Below are 25,430 nucleotides of genomic sequence, written 5' to 3'. Positions count from 1 at the left end.
TTGAGACAGGGTCTCGGTAAGTTACTTAAGGCCTTGCTAAGTTGCTGAGTCTAGCTTTGAACTTCTGATCCTCCTGCCTTAGCTTCCTGAGTTGTTGGGATTACAGGCATGCACCACTGCACCTAGCACACTATTTTCTTTAGAACCAGAGGGTATTGGGCACAGTGGTCTATGTGAGTGATGCTCTAGCACATAACTTCATAGAACAGACTGGGAACAAAGCTTCTTGACATTGCACAGCATGGTGGCTCTGTCTAAATATCAACAGGTTACTGGGTAGTTCTGTCCCCAAAGGCCTGAGAGGCTTATACAAGTATGAGAGTAGAACAAATAACTCTTGAGAACCAGTTAAGCCTCCACATCTACATACATAGACCCCAACGTTTCCCTAGGTATTGAGTGAGGAAGGCTCTGAATGTCCAATAGGATCTGGGTAGTGGACACACACACACACAGTAAGTTGCAATCTTTAAGTTCCTATTAGGGTCCCATAAGTGTCTTTAAGATCCTGTAAGGGTCTTCAAGGTTTAAATATCTTACCCAAGGTGGACTTTCTGGAGTCATAATTCAAAACCAAATTTGTCTAATATTCGTTCTTTACATATTTTGAATTGAGGACTCAAGGGTGATTATCCAAATTGAGGGATGTGCTTAGGAGTTGGACTCCAGGCAATTTTATTAATTTCTCTCTCTCTCTCTCTCTCTCTCTCTCTCTCTCTCTCTCAGTTCTGGGGATTGAACCCAGGGCCCTGTGTATGCTAATGGCACATTTTACCACAGAGGTACACCTCCAGTCCATATTCATGATTTATTTATAAACTGAATGATAGCAAATTTGAAAATACTTACAAATTAAATAATAATGTACTAATGCATAACATGATACCATGTTCTTATGAATTTAGCATGAAACATTGCTTCAATACAGTATGTTTAGCATGAAACCAACACGAGAAAAAAGAAGGATTCAAACTTATCTCCCTTTCTTTAAAAATAATATAACTACCAGGTTACAAATCCAATGTGTAACTATAGTTTTCTATAATAACCACAAAAATCTTTTGGAATCATTAGATAGGAGGAGAAATTTTGCCATTCAGCTATACATTGCCAAAAGGAACTCATTCAATCTAATATCCAAACCATCTAGATAGTAATGCTTTCAATAAGTTAGCAACAAAAATGGAAAGACAGGAGGCTGGGGTGTGGTTCAGTGGTAGAGCGCTTGCCTCCCATGCATGAGGCACTGGGTTCGATCCTCAGTGTCACATAAAAAAATGAATAAACAAAATAAAGATACTGTGTCCATGTATAACTAAAAAATATTTTTTAAAAATGGCAATACAATACAGCCTATTTCTAAATCTTTTACTTGGTCCTTTATGTGAAAACACAGGAAGAACAGAATTAATATAAAGATTTGTTTTTTGGTAGCATCATTATAATTTTTAATTATTTCTTATTAAATTTCAAGTTGATTTTGTATAGAGAGATGTATTCTTTCCTACTTGAAAACTTGTTTTCATTTACTCTGTTAGTACCACTCTGATTGGTTTGGCTTTCTGCCTGATAGCATGATTTTTAGGTTATTTGTTAATTCCTCTACTGGATACAACAAATGTGAGAGTAACTTGGTGCTGCGGGGCTCTCTGCTTTCAATCATAGTAGGTTATCAACATCAGTTTTTTGAATGAGAAAGACCTTTGATTATTCAAATAGAAGCACTGTCTTTGCTGATGTTTCCCAGAAAACAAGAGCTATCTCATATGAACCTACATGGCTTGATGGATAACTCGGGATTTCTCCAGAAGGTATTCAGAAATCTGTGCTCCCACTACAGCTCCAGAAGTGGTAAATTTCATTTCCAAGTATTTCCCAAATCGGCTGGAATTGTCATTTATAATAGTACAGGCGTTGCCAAAGGCTTCTACCAAATTGTTCACTTGTAAAATCTTCTCTTGCAGGGTTCTGTTGTTAGCCTAGGGAGGAAATGTCAAGATACAAAAAAAAAAAAAGTGTGAAAAACTAACTTTGTCAATAATAAGATGTCTCTTCTTTGATAAACACTTTATGTGGACATAAACATTTGGGAGCATATTCGTGGTCTGTTGTCAGGTGTCACAACCTGGCCTGTATTCCCCCTCTAGGATATGTGTTCACCCACTTGCTTTCTTAAAAGTGCCTGAAGACAGACTCTACACTTTTCTATTCCAATGCAGTACTGTGCAGTGTCTGACTGAAACACAACTTACAAGCAGACTATGCACACTGAAGTACACGTCTCATTTTGTTATTCCTATCACTCTGTATTGGGCCCCCATCCAAATCTTCCCCAGAGCCAGAACCACTTCCTTTGCTTCCAAAGAAGCTTCCAAGCCTGAAACTAAGAGAGTAGAGTTAACTCGAGAATTCAGAAGTGGAAGAAAGGGAATCGTGAACATTAAGAGCAGCTCAGAATCATGAATGGGAGCCAATGTGGTATCCTTCTATTTTCTCCTACCCCATCTCTGTCTCTTATGCTTTTCCCTTCAAGCAAATGTTAGGCTTGTTTTTTTTTCTTTACCATTTTATCTGAAATTCTACCAAGTAAGAATTTATTTGCGTTAAGAGCCAACCACTTTTAGAAAGGCATGTCCACCCTCCAATCCCCTAATCATCCACATCTTGGCAGAAATCTGCTCAAGGATATCAGAGTTAGTCCTTAATACCTGGCTGAGCTCAGCTGTGTTAAAGGCAGAGGTATATTTGAGTTACAGGAAAGGAGCAGTGGCTAACTCTGGAACAGAGGCTACACTAGAATTTGAATGGACTGTAGAGGGGGTGATCACAGTGAGGTTTTTAGGCTGTGTAAGGACCCTGGGAGTCTTTTAAAAGATGCACTAAGGGGTGAAAGAAGGGAGCGGGGAGTATTAGGACAAAGTTGGCTCTTTAAAAAATGTTTTTGGCTAGCCCTAAACCCACAAAAGGGTGAGATAATATCTTCAGCCACCTATATTAAATAGCAGAGATCTGCTACAGAAGGATCAGAGGAATACTATTCCCAAGATACAGTCTATCCAGCAAACACCCTGTTGTTTTGCATCTAGTAAATCTTTATCAAAGAGGTAAGTAAAAAAAGAACAAGATAAGACCTGATAACAGTGCGCGCATGCACACACACACACACACACACACACACACACACCACCACCAACAACATTAGATCACACATTTAGATCTAGAACAAGATGAAGAGATTAGATGAACAACTTTGCTGACATGGACAAAACAGCATCCACACATGGTTAATCCATTATTGATGGGAAAATCTGTTAGTTCACTAAGCAAAACAGAAGAGCAAGAGTGGCCCTGGAGTACATGAATTCAGGTGTTCAGCCCTTTTATGCCTGAGGACTATGCTGTGCCTCACTGATCCGTTTCCTGTACCGCATCTTATTTCACTGTCCTTAAAACCTTTAGCATGATATTTATTTAGAAGTAAGGAGAGGGGAGATGCTGGGCAAGGGGAGTGGAAGGACCTGAGAAGAGAGACCGGAAGTGGTGCCCCCGCCTTCCTAGTCTTTGGCAGCCCTTCCAGCCCCAAGGAGCCACATCCCTGGGGGGCAGAGGTCACATTAACCACTCAGCAAAGCACATGTACACCCCACACCAACATGCCAGAGAGAAAATATTACAGTCAGTTGGTGTTTAATAGGAACATGGAATTCTTTCTACTCATAATTTTGAAAATGAATTAGACTCAATTAAGCAGCTATTTTACCTTATGTAGCCTCACAGTTTTATAGAGAGATCTAGCTTTGCATTCACTGGTACTTCATAACACAAAATTCCTATAATCACGGTGCTGACCATATATTTAACATAGCTCTAGTTATAACAAGCTAGATCACAATAAAAAAGTTTTACAAGGGTAAGTTGTATCAATGACTTCTTTTGATACTAGCCTAATGAGAAAACATAATTCTTGTCTTATTTTTAGGGCTCTACTAGAATATCAAAGTTTCCATCTTCAATTTCCTTTTTTCTTTTAAATCAAGGCATAGTTTACATAAAGAATCACCCTTCATAGTGTTCATCTCCGAGAGGTTTTACAAACATTCAATCACTTAATCTCCACTGCAGTCTGCACATAGAACAGTTCCTTCACCCTTCACAGTTTATGTCTCCAACCTTGGGAGCTAATCCCTCCCTCTACTTTGAGCTCCTGTCAATCATCCATCTATTTCTATTCCTGACATTTCAACATCACAAGAATGAGGCATAAATTGAATCATATGGCACATTAGTCTTTTGACTCTGGTTTCTCTGACTCAGCACCATGCACTGGAGTTTTTTTTTATTTATTATTTTTTTTTAATTTAAGAAATCAACGTTTATTTTCATTTCCTTTGAAGTTTCACATGGCAGGTTCTTTGGGGACATTAAAAATGTCTTCAATTCACAAAGCTGTTTAGAAATTCAACTATAGAAATGCCAAGAAAGCGAGATATCCAAAATCTCTCACAATTAAAGGGATATAGCTACTATGTATCAGGTACTCTGTTCTGCCAGGTAGTTTTCAAATGTGATCTTATTTAACCCCCCACACTAAACCTTTAACATAGGTCTTACTGTCTCCATATTACAGATAAGAATACTGAGACCTCAGGATTTTCAGTAACTCACCCACAAAGTTTGGCTCTCTGCTGGCCACTTGTCAGACTTTACCTCACTTATTTCTATTGAATTAGAGTTGCTCTCAGATTCTAATCATCCAGGAAAAGATGAAAGGACCTGAGACGCTCCATCCTGTGTCATGGTGGGACAAAGCTTGGGCCAGTTTTGCTTACACTCATGTAACTCTTGTAAATCATGTGCACTGGAGGTTTAACCCCTGAGATTTATCACTTCCATCAGTGTTTATTCCTTTTTACTACTGAGTAATATTCCATTGTATGGATGCACTATGGTTTATCCATTTTCTAGTTCAAGGTTTTCCACTTTCTGGAGTTTATTAATAAAGTTTCTCTAAATAATTGCCAATAAAATTTTGTGTGAATGTGGGTTTTCATTTCCTCTGGATAAGCAGGAAGATTGCTGAGCCAGGTGGTAAGTGTAATTTAGCTTTATAAGAAACATCCAAACTGTTTCCAGAGTGGCTGTGCTACATTGTGTTCTCACCAGGAACACATGAGAGTCTCAACTGCTCCACAGCCTTGTCAGCACTTCTTCCTGTGCAATTGTAACCAGTTCAATAGGTGCTTAATGGTGTTTAATTGTGGTTTAATCTGCACTTCTCTAATGTCTTTTGAACAACTTTTGATTTATTTGCAATCTACATGTCATCTTTGCTGAGGTGAATGTTCAAATAGTTTGTCCATTTATTGTCATTTGATTTATTGAGTTTTAAAGTTGTTTCCATATATTCTAGATACAGCTAAATACAGCTTTATTAGATATGTGACTTGCAAATATTTTCTGAGAATGTGGTTTGTGTGTTCATTTTTCAACAGTGTCACTGGAGATTAGAAGCTCTTAATTTGGGTAAAATATGATTCTTCTTTTTATGAATTATACATTACATGTTGTATCTAAGAGCTCTTTGATTAACTCAAGAGTTCTAAGAGGTTTTACTAAGTTTTCTTCTAGAAGTTTTATAGTTTTTGGGTTTACATTTAGGTTTATTATCCATTTTGAGTTATTTTTAATAATCTATGAGGTCTAGATTGGGGTTTGTGGGGTTTTTTGGCATATGCAATTATCCCAGCACCATTAGTTAAAAATTAATTCATTAATTGACTATGTGCCTTTGTCAAAAATAAAAAATATGGGGCTGGGGATGTGGCTCAAGCGGTAGCGCACTCGCCTGGCATGCGTGCGGCCCGGGTTCGATCCTCAGCACCACATACCAACAAAGATGTTGTGTCCGCCGAAAACTAAAAAAAAAATAAAAAAATAAAAAAAATAAAATAAAATAAAAAATAAAAAATATGTGTTCTTTATTCTCCTCCATTAATCATTTTTACCCTTCCTTTAATAACATACTTCTTGAGGAAGGGGAAAAGGAGAGGATGAGAGAGGATAGTAGGGAAGGATGATATAATCTAAGAATGATATGTGCATGTATAAAAATGTTATGGTCAAATCCAATAATTTGTATGATTATGAGTCAATAATGATAATAAAATAGATATAAAAATAACATACTTCTTGACAATTATAACTTTAATAAATCTTCTTTTTCAAAATTACTAGGGACTAGGAGCTGGGGTTGTGGCTCAGTGGTAGAGCGCTTGCCTTGCATGTGAGAAATCCTGGGTTTGATCCTCAGCACCACATAAAAATAAATAAACAAAATAAAGATATTGTGTCCATGTGTAACTAAAAAAAATTACTTAGCTAGTCTAGGTCCTTTGTTTTTCCATATATATTTTTGATTCAGTGTGTTAATTTCCTCCAAAAAAAATCCTTTTGGGATTTTTACTGTTATTCCATTGAATGTCCAGGTCAATCTGTGAAGAACTACAATCTTAATAATATTGAACCATTTGATACATCAGTCTGGTATATCTCTATATTTATCTAGTTATATATATATATTTCTAATTTTCAGCATATGAATCCTGCATGTATTTAATAAAATTTAGATTTACATAGTGCATGTTTTGTTTTGTTTGATGCTACTGAAGATGGTAATTTTGAGCTTCAACTTGTAATTGATTATTTCTAATATATACGTAATACTAAAGTCAACTGACATTTGTGCAATACTATATTTTAACCTGCTAGCAACAAAAGCAAAGAGAGAAAGGCATTCAGCAAGTGCTTTGGGGCTAAGCAGGGAAAGGTCACATTCATAAAGCCTTGCTTGAGAAAAATGTATCTGCCTTTTATATTGTTTGCTCTATTTTAAATTCAAATGATAGCAATTGCATTTTATAATTTCCATTATTGAATGCGGGAGTTAGGGAATATTAATCTAATTAATTATATGAAATTCTGAAATACAACAAATATCTCTGCTAGGAAAGAGAAAAAAATTTTACCTTTCCAAGCACCGTCAGTTGCTGAACTAAAAGATGAGCACTTTCAGTCTTCCCAGCCCCACTCTCTCCAGAAATAACTATGCACTGCATGAGGAAAAAGGACATGGTGAGACTCATCCTCAGGAAAGTAAACTGGCACACAAGAAACCAAGAGGGGGATTTAATCGCCTTACCTGGTCTGAATTATATGTGACCATAGACTGATATCCTAAGTCAGCTATTGCAAAAACGTGAGGAGGGCTGGCAGTTCTCTTTGCTCCAAGATATAGTTTGGAATGCTAAAGGTTAAAAAAAAAATGCGTTATAGGACTTTTTAGTTTTGCTTCTGCTTTTGTTTAAACTCTGAACTATTCACAGATAAAACGCTAATTTTTAAAGCAACATATAAATAAAATACCATTACATGCCAACAAAATATCACACACACACACACATATACATGTATGCCCAAATTGCAAGTTATGCAAAATAAAACATTCATATGACTTCTGTAGCAAAGCTTAAGGCTTCAAAATACTATTACTTGTTTAAATTAAAAATACTTCATAAATAAGACAATTTGGTATCATTTTATTGACTACTTCTTGAATACAATAATGCCTGGCTTATGGCCTCTATTTTATTTCCTTTCATTTCATTTAAACTAAATTGTCTTGTCTGATTTGTACAAGATCACACAATTAATGTGCAGGAGAATTCTGCTAAAGCCTAACTTCTTCTGAAACTTAGGTCAAATAATCTAAATTTTAGGTTGGTAGAGGTTAACCTTATATATTTTTTACATGCAAAATATAACTATTAGAAAAATATTAAATAATTTTCTAGAATATACAAATAGCTAGAAAAGAATAGGTCCAATTAAAAATGAAAAACAGCCAAGTGTAACTCTATACTTAAACCATTAGGGGTTGAATCATTGATAATTATATATTCATATTCATAAAACACTTCTAATATGATCGTAAGAAAGCCCATCAATACAATGAAAAGGAACTTTTAAAGTGACAAGAAGTTTTGCAGCCACTAAGTATGTATTATACACATAAAAAATGCAGTTGCACTTTTGACTCTTCAATATTGGTTTGGAGACAGATAATTAAGTATATAAATAGACATCAGTTTAGTGAGATGCTATGTAGTACAGAACTGTTACCAATTACTGAATACAATTAACATTCTGAAACATACTTTTGGAACGAGGAAAACCACAAGCTACACCTAGACTGACTTCATCTATTTTTGATATCATTATGTTTTAACAATAACTACATCACTTTTTTTTAAAGTGCTATATAAAAAAGTTTTTGACATCCTTTTAAATTAGGAATCTGAGTAAAATAATTATTTGTACAAAGTAAGAGAATGCAAACACATCACATACCTTTGTAGAGTAAAGACCCAGATTCTGAAAAGGGTTAAGAGCAATGAGTATATCTCCCACATAGATATAGATCTGATCTCTCGAATAACACTTTTCAAGCTGCTCTGAGACTGTATTCTGCAAGAAAATAAAAATAATTTCTCTCTCCTAAAAATCAACTACAATTTGAAAAGTAAATAACAATAAGTAAAACACCTGGAATCTAGATGAAGAATTAGAAAGAAACATAATCATAGTAAGCAATGTAACATCAGGTGTGCAGGTACCCATCTGTTCAACAGGCATTTGCTTAGGTTTCTGAGAGCCAAAGAAGAATGTCATTGTAAACCACATTTTTCAAAGGACATAATATATCTCTATGCTAGATATTATGTTACACACAGAAAATACAGGACACACATACATATTGTTACATTCCACAAAGCTGGTGAATTACTTTGATTTGGAATAATATTATATTCACTATATTTTCAATTGCTTTGCTAGTGTATTTCTCTTTCCTTCATCTACTACATTTATTTATTATCTTGAAATTTATCTAACAAGCATATAACACATTAAACATATAGACAGACATAACACATTAACACAAAGTTCCATATTGTTATAATGCATTCTCATAACTCATTGTATGTTACAAACAATATGTGTATATATTGGCATACATATTGTATATATGTATGCATACATATATATATACATATACATGTGTATATCCATATATATGTGTATGTGTGTGTATATATATATATATGTGTGTGTATATGTGTGTGTGTGTGTATGTATGTATATATATCTCAAATTTTCTAACAAGTCCAATGTCTAAGGGAAGGAAAAATTCAAAAAAGTAACTTTCATAGTTGATAAATCATGTGAGCAAATGGATCAATTTTAATAGTGTCAGAAATCATTATTTATATAGTACATAAAAAAGAACAAAATATAATCTAAACAACAGAAAGAAACAAATTCAGTACTTAATACGTTAATATATTGTCAGCAACATGATTAGTGAAGCTTTATAATCCACAAGCCTAGAATTTACATAATTGGAAAGTTTGATACATAGCAGATTACTCCTGTTCAGAACAGGGCTCTTGATTTGTTGTATTTCTGAGTAAAATGTTCAGACATATATTAGAAATATTAAGAAACAAAAAGCTATTGTTGAGGCAGGATAGAAGTCCCAACTTTTACTGAAATGAGAACATTTTATTTCTTTAATGATCTGATTATCTGGAATAAAGAGGGATAAGGGGAAAGAAGGCTGATATTATAATTTACTGGCTTTTTTTTGCACTCTTTACACAAGATACTTGAACTAGTGCAGAGATAATTGGAACGAGAAATTACAAACAGAATTCAATGCCCTAAAAGGTAAGCTGGATGAGAACAGGGGTTTTCTGGTCCCATGCAGGTCTGAGTAGGATCAATGGAAGCTTCTGAGGTACCATAGAGGCTTTTGGGCACTGAGGGATGGAGCAGAAGAGGATTATATGTGGTGGCTATAAGAGGCACATAGTAAATGATACCTTTGAGATTCCCAGAAATAATTAAGGAGAAGAAAGTTCTGCAAAACAACAACTTATGCTTGGGGGAACCTCACAACCTTTTCACCTGAGCATTAAAAAAAAATGGTAGAGAGCTTGCCTAGCACGTGTGAGGCACTGGGTTTGATCCTCAGCACCATATAAAAATATTGGGTCCACCTAAAACTAAAAAATAAATATTTTTTTTAAAATGACATTAGTGGGCTGGGGTTGTGGCTGAGTGGCTGAACACTTGCCTCGCACATGTGAGGCACTGGGTTTGATCCTCAGCACCACATACAAACAGATAAACAAAATAAAGATATTGTGTCCCTGTATAACTAACAAAAATATTTTTTAAAAATGACATTAGGCTGGAAGGATCTAGAAATTTGAGTTCTATATATTAAAACTGAATATGGAAGAGATAATCAGGAAGTTAGGAGACAAAGCCTGAGACTTACAGATGTATTCAAAGAATTCCCTGTCCACATCACTCCAATAAATGTTTTAAAATCTGGAATGTCTAAGTTTAATTAAACTGAATTTTTACCTCATCCAGAACTTCTAGGGTTGCTAAATCATCTACATCCTTCAGATGGGAAATTAGAGATCTGTTTAAGTTGCCTTTCTTGGTGTGAATACGTTCATGTCTGTGGAGAAAAACCATTTCTGATTTAAGAACTTATTACTGATCAGAGTAGAAATAAGTTTTTGATACATGAGATGAAAAACCCCCATGATTCTGTCTCCTAAATACAGTGATAGCATACCAGAAAATACCCTAATACATTTGATCTTTGCTATTTATTTTCTCATTTCCATTGGGAAAATACGACATATAAAACTTTATTCACGAATGATCAAAAAGATCCATGATTTCTGTCAAGAATTTTTCTGAATTTTCTATGAATTTACAGCTTTCTTTAAATTTCTATGTGTGGTTCAATCTGTTATGAGGTGGTAAAGTCAGAAATATTCTCATTTATTGGATTTTCAGTTTTGTCTGATGTAGTATTTGGTCACTGGTAGTCAAAGTAAGGTAACTTTTTTTTCCTTTTTTTATTTATTTCTTACATACATGACAGTAGTGGAGTGCATTACATTCATGATTAACCATTCACAGCACAATTATTTGTAACTCTGTATATAAAGTATGAATTTTTAAAATGTTAATTCAGCAAACTGTAACATAAATACAAAATAAATAACATCATAATTTGAAAAAGTTAAATTTACATATTAAAAACCTGATTTGGGGTACCAGAAAAATTTATTTCCAAAGAGGAACATTTTAGTGACTTTCCAAAATACTGCCAAGATCTTGATGTAACGTGGAGACTAGGAGAAGTCACTGGGTTCAATGCAATGGTTTTCTTAGTCTTTTCTGGAACCTGCTCTATTGTGAGGAGAATTGTATTTTCATTGTTTATTTTGGGACATACTTTTAAGCACCTGGTTTGATCCACTGGTACAAAGTGAAAAGAATAAGTAAGGAGTACTAAGAACCATAACACTCCCTCAGAAGACTTGAACGGTTTCTCCTTGCTTAACAAATTAGATCCGCTGGGGCTGGGGCTGGGGCTGGTGTGTGTGAGGCCGTGGGTTCACACCTGAGTACTGGAAGAAATTTTTAAAAAAAGGGAATGAGCTCGACAAATAAATGCAGCCCCCAAGGTCACCTGCTCCTTTGGGGGCACCAGCATCCACATGTTCACTTGCTACAGGGCATGGTTTCTTTGGCTGCTTCTCTCATTCCTCCATCATTTGTTTTTTACCTTCAGCTGTCAAAACAGCTGTCTCATAAACCACAAAAAACCCCTATCTCCTCTGATTTCTAGTTCCCTCTACTTATCATTCCATTTATTTGCTTCATAACAAAAAAAACTTTTAAAAAATAATTTATACTTCTTCAGGCATTCATCTCATACTCTATAGAAACACTTTTTTTTGGTTTGTTTTTTGGTCATTTGTTTGTTAATGATGCTAATGACCTCACATTGCTAAAGCCAGTGGTCAATTCTATTTTTTTTTTTTTTTTTTTTTTGGTGGGAGCGGGTACCAGGGATCGAACTCAGGGACATTCGGCCACTGAACCACATCCCCATCCCTATTTTGTATTTTATTTAGAGACAGGGTCTCACCGAGTTGCTTAGTGCCTTGAGGTTGCTGAGGTTGTCTTTGAATGTGTGATCCTCCTGCCTCAGCCTCCCAAGTCGCTGGGATTATAGGCATGTACCACCATGCCCAACTCCAATGGTCAATTCTAAGTCCTCATTTTACTTAACCTATAAGCAGCCTCTAACCAACACTGTCATGAACACATCCGTCTTAGAGTCCTGTACATTTTCCTTGATTCTCTTCCTTGCTTCACTGGCATCTCCAGTTTAGTTTTCCTGCCCCTCCCCCATCTTTCTGTCACATTTTGGGCTCTTCTGAGCTTCAGGTCTTGGAGTTATATTTTCCTCACATTTATTTCCTTTTATTTTTCACAACTGTAAATGCCACTCCTTCGTGAACAGCTCCACAACTAGGCACCCCTTGTTTATTGAACCCCTCACTTGGAAGTCCACCAGGCAGACTTACTGCCTTCTAAGCTATACTCCTGCCTTCGCTGGCCAAGACCTGCCCCTCCACCATGACTCCCTCATTTGGTAAATGGAGGTTCTACTCTTCTGAGGTGTTCATGACCAATACCTCAGAGATACCCTTGGCTCTTCTGTTTCTCACACTTCTCATGCAATCTAGATTCACATCCCATAAACTCCATGACCACATTTATCTAGGACTAGATGTTTCTCACCACTATCACCTCCGCCATGTTGCATCCCAAGATGGCCACGACAGCCTCAAGGTAGTTTCCTCAAGGTAGTTTTCCAGCTGCCACTTTTGCCTTCCTACATTCTTTTCAACACATGGCCAGAGAGACCTTTTAAAAATAAGTCCCATCATGCCACTCCCCTGCTCTGAAATCTTGCCTCCCCATTACCATATCCAAAGCCTCAACATGGGCTACAAAGCCCTAGAGGGTCAGCCCCCACTCCCCTCCTGTCACTCCCGCTTATTTCTCTAATATTATCTTTCTAGTATCTCCTCTGCTAACTCATTCCATCCACATTGTCTTTCCTGTCATTTCTTAAATATGTTAAGCATGTTTCTAAGGCACAGACTTGGACTTGCTGTTCCCTCTGACTGGGATGTACTTTCTACTGATATCCATAAAGCTCCCTCCTACTTTCTACAGGCCTCTTGTAATACTATACTGATCAGTGTCCTTTCCTGGACAGTCCATGTAAGTTAACATCTTCTATCCAGATTCTATCTAGAACTTCCCAACAGCTTCTTCCTGCTTTATCTTTATATTACCTCTCTGTCTGTCTCTCTCTCTCATGTGTGTTTATGTCTCTCTGTGTGTGTTTATTGTTTTTCTTTGCTCCCGTCAGACTGTAAACTTGGTGAGATGGAGTAGTAGCATGATTCACTGCTGTGTTCCCATCATCTATAAGAGTGCCTGGCAAATAGTAGTCACTCATACATGTGTTGAGTGGCTTGCTGAAAGCAACTCCTCATTCTAGCATTCAAAGCCGTCAATAATACCATCCACACTGTCTTCCTGGTGTATTTGCTGTGAAACACTTTTTACTTGAGCTTAATTGAATCTGTTCCTCTTTTTTGTTTTTTGTTTATATCTTCTGAGCTCTCTCCATTTACCCCTTTGTTTTGACTTCCTTTTTTGGCCTCATCTGTGTGATGAAATTTCATTCAGTGCTCACAGTGTACCTCAAATGCCTCCTCTTTTTAAATCTCTCAGCAGAATTCTTTTCATCCTTCAAGATAAAAATTCGGTTAAGTCGCTTCAGTCACCCATTTGTTTACTGGTATCATCCTTTTACAAGGACAGGAAGTTCACTTCAACATATGGTGCCGAAACACCTGGATAACCACATGAAATAAGAAAAAAGTAAGATATGAGAAGCTGATTTTACTCTTTCACAAACATTAACTCAAAATGGACCGCACACCTGTATGTAAGATGCAAAACTTATAGATGTTTTGAATCCATATGTATCTTATACAAAACTCATGGAAGACAACATGTAAGTTAGATAGATAGCCTTGTGTTTGGCAATAGGTTTTTAGATGCAAAACCAACACTACTATCCATGAAAGGAAAAACTGGTAAGTTGGTATTCACTAAATTCCAAACTACTGTCTGCAAAAGAAACTGTTAAGAAAATAAAATGCAGATGGAAAAAATATTTGCAAGTCACATACCTGATGAAGGACTTGTTTCTATTGCTAGGAATAGTGTCTTACTCCTATTTGCCATCCTTAATTAAATTCCTTCATAATTTTTACAGCACATAAAATTTATGCACTAATATTCGTATGGACAACATAGCTAACATTTGAACCCTGATTAAAATGAGAGTTCCAAGAATCAAAAGATTAAGTTTTCAGTTTCCCATCGTAGTCCATGAACAAGTGGATTATTTAAAGCAACAGATCCTCAATAAATGTTAGATGAATGAAAAGGAATGTATTCTACCACAACTTCTGGCACAGGATTTGCACAGTTGGTTTCTGCATTTGCTGAATGGACCAGGTATCATCTTATTTATTCCTCTATTTCCAAAGAGAGTTATGTAAGTACAATCATTTTGATGTATATATTTTAAGGAAACAGAGAAAGAAATCAAATTATCCATTTAACTGAAATGGAGGGCCCCGAATTTTCAAAATTTGCTTTTATGGGCCCATTTGGCAGTTAGAGACTGTTCCTGAAGAATGAAAACAAGTGAAGAACAGGGAAATCAATATTTGGTTGGCTGGTACCTTCCTCTCTTCCTCTCCTGTGAAGTTACTCTCCATGATGCTTTTGGTATTAACTGTCAAAAACTTTGAAAAGATGTGGTTACTACAATGACTAAAAACCCCAGATGGCTCTCCATTTTCTACAGCACAACTTACAATTTCCTTGGCATGAAATTCAAAGCCTCTATAATCCTGCATTAGTCTTGCAGCATCACGAGCCATCCATCATCTCTGTACAGAACCTCTCTTAATAGGCCAAGTATTTTCAAGGCTCTATATTTCATTCATTCTGTTTTCTCTGTCTGGAATTATTTTCCTTCTATGCCTGGCAAAATTCTACTTATCCTTCAAAGTCTGGCTCAAATTCAACCTCTATATGGAATCACTGAAGGACTTTCCAGAGAGAATACGACACTAGCAGAAAAGTTCTCCTATTTAATTAGGTCTATATATGCTCATCATTTCTGGCAGACTGAAAGAAACTTGAGGGCAGAAACTAAGTTTTTCCATCTTTACAATTAGTGGCTAGAATCTTCATTATTACCTTACTAGGATATATGTATTTGCATGAAACAAAACTGAATTCTTTGAGGTTTGAGCAGAAAAAAAATCTCTAAATGATTTTTAGTATATTATTGCTATATTTTCAGATTCTTAGTATTATACTATTTTTTAAATAAGTAAACCTCAGTTTTCATCAGAACATCTAAATGCTTCCCTAATTTTTAGATGTCATTGAATCAATCATGATTGTCTCTTTTTCTGGTGAATGTCTGTGTTTTTAACATCAAATAGTTTTTTAAATATGAATACATTGCTTTGTCATATTTAGCTACATGTCAAATCCATATAGCAGAATTGTAGGAAAAAAATTTTGATAGTTAAAAATCTCTGCATTTACAAAAATTAATAGATAATAGATTTTGAAAGGTAATTTTGCTGAGAACGTTTTTGTATCGGTATTATATTAATACAAATCGAAGTGCAATTAAACACAATCCGTGTTTATTGAGACCCCACTATGTTCAAGGCATTGACTAGTGTTGTAAGATTATTGTAGGTGGAATGAGATCCAGATCCTCCATTTGATGAGTTTCTGTCTCGTGGGAGATACAAACACAAATCTTTACAATACAATGCATATGACAAGAGCACCAACCGAAGTAATAGGTGAAGTGTTATGGAAATTTTAATTTAATTTTAATTCCATTCTGGTAAAATAAGTATGGTTTCTAGTAGATTTTTCATTTAATCTTGATGTTTAAGTAAGAGTAGGATTCTAGTAACCTGAGAAAGAGCATTTGGGTGGGATGGTGACTGATGGGTGATCAAATCTGAAACAACATGTGTACAGGGATAATGGCAAGGCCAAGCCTGTGGGGACAGAGATGATCTGCTATGACCAGAAGGTAGAGGAATAGAGTACATGAGGTTGGAGGTTGAAGAAACAAACTAGATTGGGGAGGACATGGTCATTGGGAAATACAGAAGTCTTAAATGCATTCAAGCTCCAAATGTCCAGGAACAAAGCACGATCTTCCCTTATAAAATCTGAAAGTCCTGGTATTTTCTGTCTCATTGACTGATACCACTATCCACTATCCATTTAACTGTACACACCAGACATCTCCATCTCTCTCACCTCCAATATCCACTCCAGCACCAAATTGTTTTAATCTCCTTAACATTTCTCAAAACTCCAAAGTCTCTATATTCACTGAGGAGATGATGGTACCATTGATTGAGGTGGAGATAACTAAGGCCAATAACACTGGGAAAGACAAGGAAAAAAGTTATATGTCATGAAAGCTACAGAGAGAAGTTCAAGGAGAGAGTAGATGAATCAAGTAAAAGTTGACTGTGTTTTCAAGGTTTTATATCTTGTTTTTATGTTCTGAAAAATCCATCTTCTCCATCGTCTATAATCTATTGGTGATGCTTTCATCTGAATTTTTCATCTGATTTATTATGTCTTTCATTTCCAGATATTTGTTTGATTCCTTTTAGAATTTTTGTCTCTTCATTAAAATGTTGCTTCATGTCCTGTATTTACTCTTATAGTTCATTCCTTGGATCTTCTTTTAATTCACTGATAATTTTAATGATCAATTTTCTAAATTTCTTTATCTGGCATTTCCTCCACTGTGGTCCAATGGATCACTTGTTGAAATGTTATGTAGAAGTGGGGCCTTTTTACATATTGCTTGCATTTCTGCCCATCAGATGGAGTGTGATGGAATGTTCACCTCTTCTATTGTTGTAAGGGGACTTTTTAGTTAGTTGCTTTCCCTTTACTAAATGCCCCCGGCTGGTCAACTATCTCAAGTGTCCATGCTCTCACTCAGCATGAACCCACTGCTACCTGCAGTCCCTGGCACCTCACTAAGAGGACAAACTAATCCCCAGTTAAGTACAACCACTTCAAAACAAAGCCACGTGCTCATGAACCTTTAAAAAAATGTTTCTTCAAAATGTTCTCCAGAAGTTCACTAATCCACTTGGAAAATGGAGGTGATGTTCTTGAATAGGTTGAGAAACCAGTTATTAGAGAAAGTAAGTTACTATTAAACCATATTTGGCTCTCTGGTCGGCTGTTCTCTCACTGGTGGGTTCTGCTCTGTGGAGGAGTAGAGCCTTACTGTCTAGTTCCACTGCACCACCATGCGAGTGCCAGTTTATTTATTTTTGAAATAGAATCCTTTCTTTCTGGGGTTTCAGACATTGTGCAAGTTTGTTTGTTCTCTGCTCTGACCCAAACCAGTCAAATTCATTAGGGGGTTCTGTATGTGGATTTCCTCTCCCTTTTTGTTTAGCCAACTCTGTTAACCTTTCTTCTGGGAGCCTCAGTTCCTGTGCTGGGGAAAGTTGTGTAGCATGCATCACCCTATCTTCCAGACCCTTCTAGGCTTGGAAGAGGGATCACCAGATCTGAGTTGACTTTATTCCATCTCAGTTGCCCCCCACACTCCAGTGTCAGCCAGGCTCCTTATCCTAGGGCTCAGTTTGACAACTTCAAGTGGAAGTGCCTTTCCCATTTCTCATCTCTGGGCTCAATTTGCTACAGCCAAATTGCTGTTTTGATTCATTCTTTGGGAGCTGCTATGAGATGGTGGGTTCCTCTGATCCACCTTCTTCCATTCCCCAAAGGGATAAGCTAAATAGATTTAAAGGATGTTAAAAAATATGCACGTTAAATGAATAAAAGAAAGAGCAGAGGAGTAAAGAGAACAGGCAAGGGAAATGGGGAGAAAAGGAGGAAATATGGGGAAGAAATTGGAGTAAATGATGTGCATATATGAATGTCACATCCCACTGTTATATATGATTATCATGCTCTAATAAAAACATTAAAAAATAAAGGTAGAGGACACAGTAAAATCAAATAGGATGAAATGTAAACAGGGAAGTTGAACAGGATCAAAAGTAGGCCATCTTACTTCTGAGAGACTGATAACAACAATGCCAAATAAGGAAGGTTTCTGTAAACTCAGATATCCCCAACTTAAGAGCAGAATGGGTTATAGCTTGAGAAGAACAAAGCAATCGAGGAACTGATAACTTAGGAGGCATAAGACTTGATAAGCGGAAAATATGGATCCAGTGCAGACAAAGATTTTCATGGTAAAATGCAGCAAAGACCCAAGGAAAGAGAGTCAAGAGACAAGATAAGAAGGTTGACTATGAAATAGTAAAGTTGCCCCTCCCCCAGGAAGTGAGAGACGGGGTACCTGAGAAGTTAGGTGAAAATAAACTCAAATGTTGAGATAGATGGGAAGGAACCAAAATGAGTTATGTTCATTTCCACTGAAGAAGAGAGAAATAGATATTGGAAGCTTAAAAAGAAGAAACTTCTTTGGACAACTGCTACAGTGAATGAGCCAGGAAGTCACCTGTGGCTGATTAAAATAATTAATGAGTAGACATCAGGGACCAGGGAGGGAAATCTCAAACATTCCACGTAAGTCAGTCCTGAGTCTAGAAATCAACAACACTGAGGCTAAAGAGGCTGGTCGGATATGTTAGTCAGGGTCCTGGAGGGAAAGTCAGTACACTTCAAAGAAGTGTGATTGAAGAGGTTTTCTTTTCTCTCCTTTCTCCTCCTTCCTTCCTTTCTTTTTTATTAAAATAGACTTTTTGAAAGAGCAACTCACAGCAAAAGTGACGAGAAGTTACAGAGATTTCTGACATAACTTCTGCCCCCTAGGTGGGCATAGCCTCCTCCACTATCAACATAACCATCTCTAACACTGAACACGCTCCTCCCTCAGAGACTCTGTCCAGATGGAGAGCCACACTGGAGGCTGTGAAGTCTGAGTTGATCATTTTGGACATTGGAATTCCACTTCCCCAGCCACAGGACTGCTAACCCTCCTGAACCTCACTCTGCTTTTCTTTAAAATGCATCACTACCTAATATATTATATAAATAATTAATAATCTAAATTATTATTAATTTATAGGTCTATAAGCCCCATGAAGATAGAGTTTCTAAAATGGTGAGTGCTGAAATATATTTCTTGGCTGAAAGAGTGAATATATTTCACATTTTTTCTTTCTTTCTTTTTTTTTTTTTTTTTTTACTAAACAATGTTCTACTATGGGACCATCTTTTCTTTCTTTCTTTTTTATTTATTTATTTTTTGCTCTACTTATAAACAATTAAGACGCTCAAATAAAACGTATATATGTTTTGAGAATATATTACACTTTCAGTATTTTCCTTTACCCTTTGTTTTACAGAATTGGTTGACATTCTTGTTACTTTATTAAATGTTTATTTTTCTGGAAGGCTTGGAGAAAGCCAAGTCAGAATCCTCTAAGATTTCTGTCCTCTTGTGAAAAGTACAACTTGTTAACCAGATTATATTTTCCATTTACTCCATAATACTGGAGAAGCATAGCTTTAGACTATAAATATTTTCTTTCTGTGTTGACAAAGGTCACAAATACCCTCAGGGGTGGTGATTATAGCTTCACTTGCATTTCAGTTCAACACACTCAAAAAAGAAACAACTATTGCTGCCCGGTGTTAAATTCTCATCCTTACTATTTAGTTGTACTATTATAGTGGAACAGCTTTATTTGCTTTTACTTTGGTTAAAAATACTCTTGTAAATATCAGCCTCTGTCACGCAAGGTGATTCAGGAGCCACTGGGGTAGAATAGCAATCCTTTGTTAAACATAAATCTCATCAATGTTTTTGTGTTAGTTTTTTTATCCATCTTTAAATTCCAGTAACAAAGACAACCAGTAGTACCAATGGGAATACAGGCTCTTTCGCTGGTGTGCCCTGGAAGACTAGCTTTCCTATCTGCAGTTTGATTCCTTCGCCCCAGTGTCTTGTTTCTAAATGATGGTGGAGAAGAAAAGATGTGAGCCTGGTGAGCCCCATCACTGGATCACTGTGGCAACAACTGGAACGACAGATGTCATAGTCACTCGGCATCCATTAAAGTTTTAATTGCCCTCTTCATTCACAGAGCCCTTCCTCTTTCACATATTCATCTTTAAAGATGTTTCTGAGTGTGTAGAGATAAATATATATTCAAAAATTTACAACAATGTCAGAAGAAAGCATGAGGCTGGGAGCAGATAAAAATTTGTACAGGAACTCTCAGCTGATGACCATAACTCATACTCCGTTGAGTAATTTTAAACAAGTAGAAGTTGCTTCAACTTACTCTGCCTTCTTTCTGGTCCCTTCTTTGAGCAAAGGCCAACTATTCTACATGTACATTTGCTATCCCCAGGACTCAATGCTATAATGATCCCTGCCATATATATTATCAACCATTTCCTTCTACCAGTATACAATGGCACCCTGTACCTCCCACCTTTAAAATATCCTCTCCCTTGATCCTCCATCCTTGACAGCGGCTGCTCCATTCTCATTCCTCCACAGCTGAGCTTCTAAAGGACAGTTCACATTCCCTATCTCTTCTTCCACATCTCCTCTCCTCTCTCTCCTCCATCTCTCCCCTCGGGGCTGCCTCTACCTCATTGTGCAGAGACAACTCTTGTCAAGCTCTGTGTGACTAAATTCAATGTTACTCTACTTTTCTTGAATATTCAGTACTATTTAGCAAAGTCAACTATTCTTTCCTTGAAATACTTTGTTCATGTGGCTTGCAGTAGGCCCATATTCCCTGGGCTTTCTCTATCTTTAATTTTGGCTTCTCTGCTAGTTCCTAAATGTTGGTGTCTCTCAGAGTTCTACCCAGGGCCTTCACTTCTCCTTCTCAACACTCACATTCAGTGACCTCATCCACTGAATAGTCTAGTAAGCAAATTACTAGAAAGCCATCTCCAACACAGTCTTCTCTCCTGAAGTCCAGGCTAGTATATCAAACTATCTACTTGATAACACTATTTTGATATTAATTGGCATTTTTAATTTAGCATGCCCCCAACAGAATACACGACACACTATCTGAATAAATATAAGGGACTAAACTATCATCCATTGCTAAGAAATAACACCCACATTTCAGTCTAGTTCTCTCCTCATATATGTATGTAGATACATATATGTACACAGACACATATATGTTATATGTATATATCATACACACACACACACACACACACACACACACACACATACGGCTTCCTGTATTTATAGGTTCCAATTTCATGAATTCAACCAACCACACACTGAAAATACTTAAACAAAACTGTGTACTGAAATTTTACATATTTTTCTTGTCATTATTCCCCTAAAAAACAGAGCATAACAACTTTTTACATAGTATTTAATTTGTACTAATTAAGGTAATCTATAAGTAATATAGAGATAATTAAAGTATATGGCATAATTTGCATAGGTCATATGTAAATACTACCCATTTTATAAACAGACTTGGGCATTTGTGGATTTCTGTAACTATGGTTGCAGTAGGTGGAGTAGCCCTGGAACTGATCCCTCGTGAATCCTTAAGAATAACTGCATATATACATACAGAATATAGACATACTGGTGTATATAAGCGTGTATGTATACCTATACATAGATGATTTCTTTAGAGAAAGACTTATGGCCAAATCTATGTAGGAATCAATCATGAAATAATGGTATTCTATCCTAAATTCTGCTTCCAAGATTGAAATTGCATGGTTAGGTATTTAATTACTTCCCTCACTTTCTTTTTGATACAACACAGGTGATTTTGACTTGAGATTTTTTTTCACCTAAAAAGAAAATCCAGCTGTATTTATGTAAATGTATAATCTCTAACTTCAAAGTAAATTAGAATCTTCCAAAACTAAAAATTCTGTTAAACTCAGCACTTTTTCCTTCTTTTTTTTTCTTTTGGCAGAGATGAGAAAAATAAGGCGGGAAGCAAACAAGATTAGGGCATATCAGCAGTCAGAGATAAGGCTTTACATGCCTGCAATGAGGAATGAGGGCATGATATTTCAAGTTCCACCCAAAGAATAAAATATTTTATCCTATGTCTTGACCACTATCCTCAAATTTTTTTCTCTCCCCTTCCCTGTCAAAAATAATGGTTAAAATTTTTATCTACTTTAAAGCAAAAATTTTTCCAGTAAGTTAATATCAATAGATATGTATATTTTTTACAATGGACGAATTTTACATCATGGAAAAAGGTATTTAGAGGATCAAAAATGTGATGACGCTCAGGGAAAATAGGTGCTCTGTACTTCATTCCATCCATGCATCTTGCTTCACTACCCAAAATAAGATATTATCATCTATACTCAGTGTCCTATCTCCTGTGGGATATTGCAGAATTAGGTAGTAAATGTATTTCTACACAAATGTGTCTTTTTTCATGACAACAACAGCAAAATTGGTTTCAGTCACATCCTAGGCCACTGCTGATTTGGAAAAAAAAAAAAAGAAATAAAGAGGCAATACTACAATATTTCTTGCCACCTTCAAAATGTTGGTTAAGGTTTTGATAATCTCTTGTGTGTGTGTGTGTGTGTGTTTTTAAAATAGGCTAATTCTTTTAAGAGAAAAGGCAAAAAAAATAGAAAAGTACACACAAAAAATTTCAGGATATTGTTCTATTTATAGTAAAATGTGCTTTATTTCTCCCTACTGATTTACATGTATTTGTTGGATTCATGGTATATTATCCCCTGTAGTAAAATGTAATAGTTTTCAGAAGCCTCTTTACAAAATAATTGAAAATTCAAGAAAGCCTACAAATATTTTAAAAACATGTAAGGAATTGAGTCAACTTAATGTAGCTAAAAATGGCTTATGCTATTGAAGAAGTTTTTAATGACTTCTAGAACATCATCAGAAACACTAACATTATAAAAATATGGGAATCTCATATAAACTTTCAGAATTTGTAAGTGTGGTCCTAATATCTGATAAAATTTAAATTTACCTATTTGTAGTTAGCATATTTTAATACTGAATATGCAAGAAAAATAATATTCCATTGAATGTTGCTGAAAATAACAAAGAATTAAGAAATTAGTTGTCATGAACTGTAGGGAAACATGTCCTCATACAGATTTGCTGAATGCATTCTTACATGGAAGCACTTAGGAGAACAAAATCTTTTAGGCTAAGACTCAGATCATTAAACTATGGAGTCGGGATGGATTTTAACTCTATTTAATTCTCTATTTGTGCTAAAATTATGTTTACATAGCTAGTACCAAAGATGGTAGTCTATTTGGGCTATAAAGCATATATCTTCAAAATATTCCCAGTCTTCTGATGCACACATCCCAACCACCCAATTGTAGGGGCAACATTAATTTTCTATTTATGTGCTCTGGGGTGAAGGCCTTCACATGAAACATGGAATATGGAATGGTGCCTACTGGTTCAGGAGCGTCTCCGTGTGTTCTTTGGTATGGTGATCTCAAGATGTAGCAATAATTTCATGGCAGTTCCTGGCTCTCAATGTTTCAAGATACATGACGTGGACACTTAGTTTATTATGGTCTGGCTTCAAAACATTTTAGCATCACTTCATCTGTATTCTTTTATCTGAAGAAGTCACAGAGACTCAAAAGGGGGCCACAGAGACACCAATGTTAAATATCCCATTGACACAAATTTGACAAGAAGTGTCAAAAAATTGTGGTCATCTGTAAGCCACCATACCATGTCTTATTTTACATAGAAGCTGAGAAAGAGTTACTTCAAGTTAAATGACAGGGTAAAATAATTGTTTCTTTCCTTTGAAACTCACTAAATGAGAAAAAGAATAAAAAGTAGAGAAAAGCCTCTTTCACTAATGAAAAATAAAATGGTCACAGGCTCAAACCACAATGTATAAAGCATAACTGTTGAGGACTGTGAAATCTGTTAAAGTGAGAGAAGAACCTGAGAACCACAGAACTCCTTAGACCTTGGTCACTAACTGATTTTACTTAAGAGTGAGAGACACTTTGGATGTCTCCAGTATAGGGACACTGGTGGGCCATGGGAGATGTGGGAAAGAGCCCTGATAATAGTTCAGCATGCAGGAGAGCAAGGGGGTAGGTGGCTGAAAAGAACCACAGTGACAATGACCCACCAATGACTTCCACAGAGGGGTGGTTGGTGGCTTAGGGGGACTGGGCAAAAGAAGGAGAAGGGACAGCAAGGGCTGCTATGTATGATAGAAAACTGGCACAATAATAGGCGCTGTGTCTTTGTGCTTTCAGCCACAGAGAGGACAAGCTATAGGGTGCTCCCTGGGATAGCACAGCTCAGTGGCCCTGGACTCCTGACTACTTCAGGGTTCAAAACTGAGGGTCCATGGGTCAGGGCAAGATCAGTCTAATCCAAACTGAAGACCTCTCTAATCATCCTTTCACCACTGTGACAGTGTTTTTTGTTTTGTTTTGTTTTTGTTTGGCTAGAATATGGTGGTGTGTTCCGTGCCACTGGAGAAGACATTGATCACTATGCAGACCCTTACCCCTGCCCACCCCCACCCCCCGAAGAAAAAAGAAGAGGGGAAAGAGGAGGAATGAAGAACATAAGCTAAAAAGCAGATGGAGAACAGGTACTACAGGAAAGAAACATGGAAGACATTTAGATGAGAGGCTTCCCATCTCTCAAAAGACATCTCCAACATGATCTGTCATTTAAAAAGCAAACATCTTTAGGAGAAAATATAAAACTTTAATGAAGAAATATGATAACAGAAAGAGATGAAATCTGAGCGGGGTGAATTCAGAAAGTAGAGAAAAATCAAATCAGGACAAAGTGAATCTCAAAAAAATGTTTTCAATAGTATGTTACTTTTTTGTTTATGGATTAGTAATTCATAAACATACTGAAAAATATAATATGCTGTTCTCTTTGTAAAGCAGCATCAATATAATGATTATTTACAGCTCTACTATATATTCATTTTTATTTAAATGACACTGATGCCATCCTATAAGTAAATAAAGAATACTTTACACTCTTTTTTAAAAATAAGTATCAAGATATAGAAATAAACATGACTGAATTCACAGCAGGGGTAAGGGGCATGGCTCAGTCAACAATGAAGGAGAACCAAGATTCACTTGGTTCTCGTGAGCCAAGTGGAGCTGCCACAGTGTCAAGGCTGAACTGATATTGAAGAGCTAACAGTGAGACACTGCTTGGAATCCACAGTAAGACCCTGCTTGGCAAAGGCACTGAAAACCTCATGGGCTTCCTCACTAAAACTGCTAGTCACAAAATAAAGGGGAGAATCTCGCTGCCT

At 36.3% G+C, this 25,430-nt stretch overlaps 1 protein-coding gene across 1 annotated transcript in view; it reads right to left on the bottom strand.

Annotated features, from left to right (window-relative positions):
* Myo3a (myosin IIIA) overlaps positions 1 to 25,430 on the bottom strand; it is a 200,593-nt gene that overhangs the window by 103,865 nt on the left and 71,298 nt on the right. The window contains exons 9-13 of the mRNA XM_026401190.2: positions 10,489 to 10,588; positions 8,407 to 8,523; positions 7,199 to 7,303; positions 7,026 to 7,109; positions 1,777 to 1,979 (exon numbers count right to left, since the gene is read on the bottom strand). Of these exons, the coding sequence (XP_026256975.2) occupies positions 1,777 to 1,979; positions 7,026 to 7,109; positions 7,199 to 7,303; positions 8,407 to 8,523; positions 10,489 to 10,588 (609 nt within the window). The remainder of the gene's footprint in view (positions 1 to 1,776; positions 1,980 to 7,025; positions 7,110 to 7,198; positions 7,304 to 8,406; positions 8,524 to 10,488; positions 10,589 to 25,430) is intronic.

Source organism: Urocitellus parryii, chromosome 9 (assembly GCF_045843805.1).
Source record: "Urocitellus parryii isolate mUroPar1 chromosome 9, mUroPar1.hap1, whole genome shotgun sequence".
NCBI lineage: Eukaryota > Metazoa > Chordata > Mammalia > Rodentia > Sciuridae > Urocitellus > Urocitellus parryii.
This window is presented reverse-complemented; position numbering and strand designations above follow the sequence as displayed.